The sequence below is a fragment of the Coturnix japonica genome, chromosome W (genome assembly GCF_054131305.1).
Source record: "Coturnix japonica strain WE chromosome W, WE-NBRP24, whole genome shotgun sequence".
In the NCBI taxonomy this organism is placed as follows: domain Eukaryota; kingdom Metazoa; phylum Chordata; class Aves; order Galliformes; family Phasianidae; genus Coturnix; species Coturnix japonica.
The window spans coordinates 13,171,218-13,181,408 of NC_140701.1; the positions used below are offsets into that span (position 1 = coordinate 13,171,218).

Sequence of the window (10,191 nt, forward strand, 5' to 3'; positions counted from 1 at the left end):
AAGAGCAGCAGGTACCGATTGCTACAAAGACAGTGCATAGAAAGCAGTACTGCACCAACAGGGATTGCTCCGCCTTCATGACTTGATTAGCCAGTTGGAGAATCAGGGAGTGATCAGTAAAACTCACTCACCTATTAGCAGCCCCATATGGCCAGTGCATAAAGCCAGTGGAGAATGGAGGCTGACGATAGACTACCGTGGCCTGAATGAAGTAACACCCCCACTGAGTGCTCCTGTGCTGGACATGTTGAAACTCCAGTATGAGCTGGAGTCAAAAGCAGCCAAATGGTATGCCACCACTGACATTGCTTACGCCTTCCTCTCCATTTCTTTGGCCGCAGAATGTAGGCCACAGTTTGCCTTCACCTGGAGGGGCATTCAGTATAATTGGAACCGTTTGCCCAAGGGGTGGAAACACAGCCCAACCATTTGCCATGGGTTGGTCCAAACTGCACTGGAACAGGGTGGTGCTCCTGAACACCTGCAGTACATTGATGACATTGTTGTGTGGGTGTCACGGTTTGAACGAAAAATCCACCTGCGTCCGTAACAGGGGCTATGGGCCCCACAGGGGCCCTAGGCCGAAAGGAAAAAGTGAATTAGGAAAAGCAAACAGCTGCAACGATCTAAGGAGGCACACTTATTTACTAAATACTATATCGAAATACAGGATAACACAATATAATACAATATAATTGAAAACTGAGCTAACGAATCAAGCAAAATAGGAGAGAGAATGAGTCCCGTAACCGAGAGGCCTACTGTGAAATCTAGGCGAAACCGTGAAGGCTCCCACACACTCCCCTGAACGCCAGAACTCGAAAGACGTCAGTCTAGTCTGCGACCGAGTTAATATAGTGTCCAAGTCCCGTGACCTATCGTGTTGTTCTCTGGGAGATGTAGTCTTCTTCTGTAAGTTGCAGATTCAGTAAAATTATTCATGCTTTATATGATGTTATGATGTGGAATACTGATAGCAAAATTACAAGATTATTAAACCATGACAAACTCGGCGTCTTCTCTGTTGGTCCTCGTATCTTCCAAACGTTGCCACCGATGTCTGTGAGTATCTTTCTGATGCTGTACATGTGAGTTTCTGCCACATGCTAGGTTTGGTCCTCACTTTCTCAGGATCACGGTCTTGTGGATCAGGGTCATACAACATTTCCACCATAGCCGTTTCCCTCAGGTACTGGATACCTTTTCTGATGGTATCCCACTTCATAATCTGAGGCTTCAGAGCATCCTTGAAGGGGTACCTTTCCCTCAGAGCTGTTAGCATTCGGTCCCAGAGGGTGCCAGCTCCATCGAAATATCTGCTCTGTTGATAGCTGTGTCTCTGGCAATGCTTCCTAGCCGGTGAGCTTCATTACCACCTAGGGAAAGGCTGTTGACCCCATTGTCCCAGCAGCGAATCAACCAGGCAAAAAGGCCTTCGTTTTGACACAGTGTTAACTCCTTTCTTGAGCCTTGGATTTCAGTCAACTTCAGAGGTCGACAAATGGTAATAGAGATGTCCTCCTCATCACTGTCTTCTTTATGCCTCTTAGTTGTTTTTTTTTTTTGCCTTTCTCGGTGCTGATACAGACCTCTCACCTGGACCTTCTGCTGCCTCTTCCTCTGCTTCTCCTTCTTTTCATACTAGACTCGAGGACACAGAATCACAGAATCACAGAATTGTAAGGGTTGGAAGGGACTTCTAGGGATCATGGAGTCCAACCCCCTTGCCAAAGCAGGTTCACTCACCACGTCGTACAGCTGGGCGTCCAGGCGGGTCTTGAATATCTCCAGAGAAGGAGACTCCACCACCTCCCTGGGCAACCTGTTCCAGTGCTCCGTCACCCTCACCGTAAAGAAGTTCTTCCGCACTCCTATACTGATGTTTCATCCCATTACCCTTAGTCCTGTCCCCATGCATTACTGAAAAGAGACCAGCCTCGCCACTATGGCCCCCACACCTCAGGTATTTATAAACCTGGATCAAATCCCCTCTCAGCCTTCTCTTCTCAAGGCTAAACAGACCCAGTTCGCTTAGTCTCTCCTCATAGGGGAGATGCTCCAGACCCTTCACCATCTTTGTGGCCCTCTGCTGGACTCTTTCCAAGAGATCCCTGTCTTTTTTGTACTGGGGAGCCCAGAACTGGACACAGTATTCCAGATGAGGCCTCACCAGGGCAGAGTAGAGGGGGAGGATCACCTCCCTTGACCTGCTGGACACGCTCTTTTTAATGCACCCCAGTATGCCATTGGCTTTTTTGGCTACAGGAACACACTGCTGGCTCAGGGCCAACCTGTCATCCACCAGGACGCCCAGGTCCCTCTCAGCAGAGCTCCTCTCCAGCAGCTCTTCCCTGTACTGGTGCATGCAATTATTTCTTCCTAGGAGCAAGACTCTACTCTTGCATTTGTTAAACCTCAACCGTTGAATGGACACCCGTTTCCATTTCTTGCCTTCACAGGGGCAACTGATATTGTTACTGGTGCCTCCTGTGACTGATCAGAGTTGACTTGGGGATTTTCTTTTATGGCTTGAACCTCAGATTGGAAACTCTCTCTCTCCAGAATAGTATTATACAGAGCATGGTAAGCATAAGGCAAACCACAAATAAGGTTTACCTCCTTAGATCTCTGTATGCCGCACCATCTCTGACTCAAATACTCAATTTCTCTGGGTCCCTCAGGTGTTCAGGAGTGAAGTGCCGTGACACTGAGGGTCCCCACGCTTCTAAGATTTTTCCTAAACCTTTCTATATACCCTGACAGTCAGCATTCTCTGGTTTTGGAGGAGACTTCTGCATAGAACGAATGGAAAGGAGTACATTCATTGATATTGTTAACATGAATGTGAGTATGAATATGAGTATGAACAGTAACTCAGCATTCCAAAAATGTGTGGCAATCTGGGAAGACAGCCTAGATAACGGATTGAACATCATGGAGTTTGTAAGGGAATAGGCGAAGGTTCTGAATGCCTTTTTTACGTCTGTCTTTAAAAGTCAGACCACTTATCCTCAGGGTACTCCTCTCTCTGACCTGGTATCTTCTGGGGAGCACACTAACCCCCCTGTGATTCTGGAAGAAATGGTCAAGACTTACTACTCCAACTGGACTGCCCCAAGTCCATGGGGCCAGATTAGATCCACCCGAGAGTGCTGAGGGAACTGGCAGAGGTGATAGCCGAGCCGCTTTCCATCATCTGTCAGCGCTCCTTGTTGACTGGTGAGTTCCCAGAAGACTGGAGGCTCACCAATGTGTTTCCCATTTACAAGAAAGGCTGTAAGGAGGATCCAGGGAACTACAGGCCTGTTAGCCTGACCTCGTTTCCAGGGAAGGTTATGGAGCAGATTGTCTTGAGGGAGATCACGTGGCATGTGCGGGACGACTCAGGGATCAGGCCTAGCCTGCATGGGTTCATGAAGGGCAGGTTCTGTTTGGCCAATCTGATCTCCTTCTATGATCTAGTGACCCATCTGCTGGATGAGGGAAAGGCTGTTGATGTGGTCTACCTAGACTTCAGCAAAACCTTCAACACTGTCTCCCACAGTATTCTCCTGCAGAAGCTGGCAGCCCGTGGCTTGGATGGGTACACTCTTGGCTGGGTAAGGAGCTGGCTGGAGGACCGGGCTCAGAGAGTGGTGGTGAATGGAGCTCAATCCAGCTGGCGACCGGTCACAAGTGGTGTTCCCCAGGGGTCAATGCTGGGGCCTGTCCTCTTCAACATCTTTACTGATGACCTGGATGAGGGCATTGAATGCACCCTCAGTAAGTTTGCGGATGACACCATGTTATGGTTTTGCAATTTGGTTGGTGTTGGTATTCCACATCAGAACACCATGCCTAATAATGGGAGTAAAGTGGACAAGTTTTTTTTTCTGTGGACTGCCTTAAATGGGCATATGGGGAGGGGCACCGGAAGAGAAGTGGGGAAGGGGACGGGGTGGCTGGCCCAGCTCCCTGCGAGGAGACAACGTGGTCGGAGCTTCCTGCCTTCCACAGCTCCATCGGTGAGATTGGGGCCTTGGTATTCTCTTTGTTGAAACTCTCTTGTTGTTTAGCGTTATTAGGTTATTAAACTGCCGTTCGTTCTCAGATCACCTTTTTCTCCTTCATTTTTTGTTAGACTCAATCACAATCTCCCTTCCCTTCCCCTCTCCCTAAACGCACATGTCCGGGCCACGCCGCGCCGTGCCGTACAGAGCCGCTAGAGAAAAGGGGGGGGGGGACTTTTGTTCCTGCACCCCTGGGTTTGTTTCCACTGTCCCGGAGTGAGCTCTAGAGAGAACTCCGTGACATTTTTTGGTTGAGGATGCGGGCAATGCTCTGGGCAATGTTTTGGGCAGTAATTAGGTGGCTTTTTTCAACAGCCCTGTATGTATGTGTGAAAGACAGAACTGGCTTTCTTTTGTTGTCTCAAAGTTTGCTTCATGAGGCCTTCCTGATGATAAGACTCTGACTAACATCTGTTAAGTGTCCTTGGGGGTGGACGTTGGTTGTCATTGTGCCATCGTGTTTCTGCTTACGATTGCAAAGATAAGCAGAAGCAGGACGAGCAGTTTTCTTCAGGGGTGCTGCTCAAAGGAGCTGACCACTGCAGAAGGCGATAATGCTTGTGTCTGGCGACAGAGACACCCCCCCCCCCTTTTTGCTGGCTTATCTGTGGGCCAGGAATATCACAAAAGCTGGTTTAAATCCCTACTACAAAGTGTGTTTACCTGCTTGTTTGGAAGTTCAGTGTTTGCTCGAGATACGTTCCCAAAAATGCTGTGTCAAACTTCAAAGGAGAAAAACAACCTCACCGAAATGGGGGATAAAAGGCCCTCGCTAAACTGGGGACTTTGGAGACAAACTCCCAAAGACACCTTTGACGGAGAATTCCCTGAGGGGAAAACTTTGTCGGAAGAACCCCGGGACCGGCTTGCTGCGGAGCTCCCTGGCTGTCTCCCATCCCCCGCGGTGATCAGACGAGTTCCTGAGATCAACGGACCTACTGTGTACCTCGCTGGATCCACGGTGGTGACTATATCTCTTTTGCTATCTGCAAAGACTCCTTGCTTACATTTCCTACTTTCCCTATCGCCTCCCTTCCCTTCCCCATCTCCCTAAAAAAACACCTAGGTCTTTAATAAACTGGTTGGACCAACATTTGAACCGTTGCTTCTTAATCTCACGCCGGGTATACACATATCAAAGAACCTTGCCTCACTCCTACAAATTGGAGCGAGACATTTTTTATTGGCGTAGTCGGCAGGATGCCCGCCGTGAGAGTGTTGTCCTCCCAGACATAGTCTAAAACTTTTCTATGTGCACCTCCTGGAGTTGCAAGGAGCGACAATTTTGGTAACTTAGATGTGAGAACCTCTCCAGGAAGACCGCTCCATATTCTGAAACTTTACTGCTCAAGTGTTTACCTCTCGGGGACGTATGAATTAATTTTGACTATTTACTTTTGTTTTATATGTGTGTGCCTCCTCGGCAAGACTATTTCGCATTTTTTGTGGTTTAAGTAACTTGTAACCTATCTTGGAAATTGGAAAGTTTTGTGTGTGCGCCTCTTGGGGAAGTGAGGGTAATTTTTTGATGTTTGTGCCTCTCCAAGAAGTTTATTCCTTTTTGAGAAAACTTGAAGTATTTTGTAACTCTTGAAGCTTGAAGATTTTCTGGCCTGACAGGGTAGCCAGGAGCGATTTAGGTGTTTACACTTTCTTTTTAAGTGTTGATTGGGCTTCTTGGTCTTTTGTGAAAGGGAGGAATGATTGTAGCATTTGCATTTGTTTGATAGGTGTGTGCTTCCCTGGGGAGGGGTAAGGACTTAAGTGTGCCTTCTCTTCCCTTAGTGTTTATCTTTTAGGGTAGAAATGAGTGAAAGTATTGTCACTATGAATAGTGAAAATGTGCTATTTGACCTTTTAGAAAAGCATGGTGCTCGGCCTTCTTTATCAGGGGTGGATTGGGCACGACAAAACTGGTATAACTTGCAGAGTGTTTCCGACCGCATTAGTGTCTTACAAAATGGGGCTCGTACCCGAGCCGGGAAAGGGAAATCGTTTATTTGTGTGGTACTCGGTGCTGCTTTAAAAGCTGCCGTGGAGTTCCGAGATGAAAAGCATTCGGCAGAAACCCAAACCATACAAGCATTACAAGAATCAGTTAAAGTTATGCAAGAATTGGTAAAAACTCTGCAGAATCAAATAGTGAACCTTGAGGAACAATTACAAAGAGAGCAACATAATACAGTTTTGTTGCAAATAGCTTTTAAGGAACTATTAACATATAAGAATACTAGCAATACTGCTGTCCATAATTTGCCTCAAGAAAAAACTTTTCCTCAGAAGGAACTACAAGGAATAAAGGAAGGGCTTGGCAAATTAGAGGACTCGCCAGCCCAATTGCGTCCTTTGATAAAAACCGAATATATGTTTGATAACAGTGAGGATCTGGACCCTCAAATGAATGTTAAAGAAATTCCCTTTTCTGCCACTGAATTAGCAAAACTGAAAAAAGATTTTAGCCGCTCTCCAAAGGAATCAGAGACAGAGTATGTATGGAGGGTTAGTCTCACTGGTGGAGACCAAATACTGTTAACTGAAAAGGAAGCTGAAGGTTATTGGGGGCCAGGAGTATTTTTAACTACTGGTAACAACCGTGCTCCCTGGTCCCTAACACAAAGGGCTGCCTATTGGGCAGGTGGTCTTAACTCTTTAGAAAGGGGAGACCCTCTTGCCATTAATGGGACAGCTGATCAATTGGTTGAAAGTGTTCAAAAAGCTGCTTGTCTGCAAATGATGTATGATAGAAAGCTGCAGCCACATCATGAATCACCTATGATGATGCCTGTTGATCCTGAAAGGATGACTCCTTTAATCAGGGGGCTTCCAGAATCACTGAAACCTATAGGTATACAACTACAAGGAAAAATACAAGCTATGCCTCAGGGAGAAAGAACCCTGGCAGAATTAGAAGGAACGGGCACCTCAGGCCATTTGCAGTCGGGATATAAAGTATGGACATGGGGGGAGGTTGCCCAAGAGTTGATTAATTATGAAAGGAAATATGGGCCTGTGGCTTCTTCCAGTATATCTGAACCAGAGGAAGTAAGGCTCGCAGCAACCACCCATGCTCCTAGGCCACCTAGTCCAAAGCTCAGTGGAACTGGAAGGGTCTCATTGCCAGTAAGAACAGGTAGGCGAAATATTGATCATAAACGTAATCATCTCTGGACACTGGGCTGACAAAAGGGTGTTCCACGAGACCTGATGAATGGATTACCCACAGTCAGGTTAGAGAAATTAGTTAACTTGTGGCCAGAACAAAAGCTCAAGGAAAGCTGATGCTTTCGCCCCCTCCCCCAGATGAGTGGGAGGTGGGGGGGGAAGGCAGTGAAGGGTGGATGTTTATTAGAAAGCTCACAACAAAAGGAGATCCTCGATTTAACACCTTCTGTCCCAAGGCCTCCCCACTCCTGCCAATTGCCCCTGTGATCACGATCCAGTTGCTGATAAGCTAGGGAAACACTTATCTTCCTGGCCAGCCTATGTCGACTGACTCAGCTAACATGAGGCGTTTCCCTAACCTTAATGAAATCCCTTAACAAATATCCTTAGAAGCCTAAGGACACCCCGAAAAAGGAATGTAAAATATCATGCTCGATGGATTGTTCTCTCATTTTTTAATTGTATTAACAAAGCCCCAAAAGGGCAAGTTGTTGTTTTATTTTTCAGAAGATCCCCGTGGGACCTTCACTGAACAGAATGGCTCATAGCTGACTTTAACCATTTGTGTTTTGTGACAGAAAAATTGAAGATGTGATTGTGCTAGAATTCTGAATTTACCTCTCTTATTACATATTTTGTTTGCAATAGTATTATGCTTTTGTTTGTTGTTGTGGATTGTGATTGATATCAGTCCTTGGATCTGTTAAAACTTCACAATTTGGTTCAGAGTTTTTCCAGGTCATTCTGACTTTCTGGTACTTTCTGCACAGTGATAACCATTCCTTCTGATCCCTTCTTTTACCCCTTTTTGTCAAACTGATTGTGGTTTGCATGTAACTCCTCCATAGTGTTTCCAAATTCCTAACAAATTGGGAAATGAGCCAAGGGACCTATCTAATATCTGTTAGATGTGGTCAAAAATGAAATCTATTTTAAAACCCTTTGCACTGATATTTTTCAGTGTCACATCAGTCCAGGAGTTCCATACAAAAACATGGTTGTTGGAAAATGTCTAAGTTTTGATAAGAGATGTGTATGTTTCTGGGATTATCCCTCTTATGGTTTATACTCTGGGGTATCCCACACACTGTCCTGTGAAAAGTTCGATAGACTATTACAGTACTTAACTTGCCAAACTGGCATTTATATCTCTCAGCAATTGAACTGCTTTGGAAATGCTCAAGTGGACAGCAGCAGACACAAATACCCCTATTTATTTGTTTTACTTGTTTATTTGATACTATTGGTTATTGTCACTGTCTTTGTGATTTTTAAATGTTTATGGTATATGTAAGTATGGATTGCTAAAGGAAAGTTATATGGTACTAAGGGTGTTGTGGAAACTGAAGAACTGTGTTGTTTGATCTGTGGGTTCTGAAGGGAATGGGACAAACTGCTTTGATGATGATACAGAAGTATAACTGAGGGTATGTGGAAGTGTAACTGAGGGTACAAATAGTGGAATAGCGTACGTTAGTTTATGTAATGATGAGAGTTTGGAAAGTGAGAAAGTTTGGGAACAGAAGTAAGGGACTTGGACAAATTTGTTGATGGAGCTTGGAAATTGTGTGGAGGGGGAATTGTGGTGGTGGAGTTGGGAGGAACGGTGGCAGCTGTACTAGAGCGTGATAAGATCCCAGGATGAGTTTTGCCCCAGTGGACTGAATGCAACATGCACATAGCAGTGTAAAGATGTTTGTTTTCTGGTAAATACGGGTGCATCTCACTCTGTACTGCATCAAGAATTACTACCCTTAGATGATTTTTGTAACAAACAATAGGAATAAGTAACTGTAGCTCTAAATATCTTTTCTGAGTAGTTTGTATTGTAGAGAGATCTAATATAGTGGTTTGTTATGAGTGAATATATATTGATGGAAAATAATTATGGTTATCAATCAAGGTTTTGATTGAATGATGATGATTGTTAACATTTAATTCCCCCATATCACCTATCCCGTTTTTCCCTTATGCTTTTCTTTTTTTTTTTTTCTTTCCTCACCACCCTGAATGGTCATTTGCGCATCAATTTCAAGCAACCTTTGAGCCACGGGGTGGTGTGAAAGACAGAACTGGCTTTCTTTTGTTGTCTCAAAGTTTGCTTCATGAGGCCTTCCTGATGATAAGACTCTGACTAACATCTGTTAAGTGTCCTTGGGGGGTGGACGTTGGTTGTCATTGTGCCATAGTGTTTCTGCTTACGATTGCAAAGATAAGCAGAAGCAGGACGAGCAGTTTTCTTCAGGGGTGCTGCTCGAAGGAGCTGACCACTGCAGAAGGCGATAATGCTTGTGTCTGGCAACAGAGACACCCCCCCCCCCTTTTTGCTGGCTTATCTGTGGGCCAGGAATATCACAAAAGCTGGTTTAAATCCCTACTACAAAGTGTGTTTACCTGCTTGTTTGGAAGTTCAGTGTTTGCTCGAGATACGTTCCCAAAAATGCTGTGTCAAACTTCAAAGGAGAAAAACAACCTCACCGAAATGGGGGATAAAAGGCCCTCGCTAAACTGGGGACTTTGGAGACAAACTCCCAAAGACACCTTTGACGGAGAATTCCCTGAGGGGAAAACTTTGTCGGAAGAACCCCGGGACCGGCTTGCTGCGGAGCTCCCTGGCTGTCTCCCATCCCCCGCGGTGATCAGACGAGTTCCTGAGATCAACGGACCTACTGTGTACCTCGCTGGATCCACGGTGGTGACTATATCTCTTTTGCTATCTGCAAAGACTCCTTGCTTACATTTCCTACTTTCCCTATCGCCTCCCTTCCCTTCCCCGTCTCCCTAAAAAAACACCTAGGTCTTTAATAAACTGGTTGGACCAACATTTGAACCGTTGCTTCTTAATCTCACGCCGGGTATACACATATCAAAGAACCTTGCCTCACTCCTACAAATTGGAGCGAGACAGTAGGACTGACGGTCCTTAGGTTCCTGTGGTCCTGGCTTCAGAACATCCTGATGATGGGGGTAGGGGTAAATA

At 45.6% G+C, this 10,191-nt stretch overlaps 1 protein-coding gene across 1 annotated transcript; it reads left to right on the forward strand.

The window, feature by feature from the left end:
* Positions 1-5,855: 5,855 nt before the first annotated feature.
* Positions 5,856-7,471, forward strand: LOC146754530 (uncharacterized). Its single transcript, XM_085527640.1, has one exon. The coding sequence runs from the start codon at positions 5,856-5,858 to the stop codon at positions 7,227-7,229; it is 1,374 nt and encodes a 457-aa protein (XP_085383766.1). The 3' UTR covers positions 7,230-7,471.
* The last annotated feature ends 2,720 nt before the right edge of the window (positions 7,472-10,191 follow it).

Bases quoted from the DNA above. Each gene is read 5' to 3' on its own strand.
- LOC146754530 (XM_085527640.1), top strand. From the start codon at position 5,856: ATGAGTGAAAGTATTGTCACTATGAATAGTGAAAATGTGCTATTTGAC.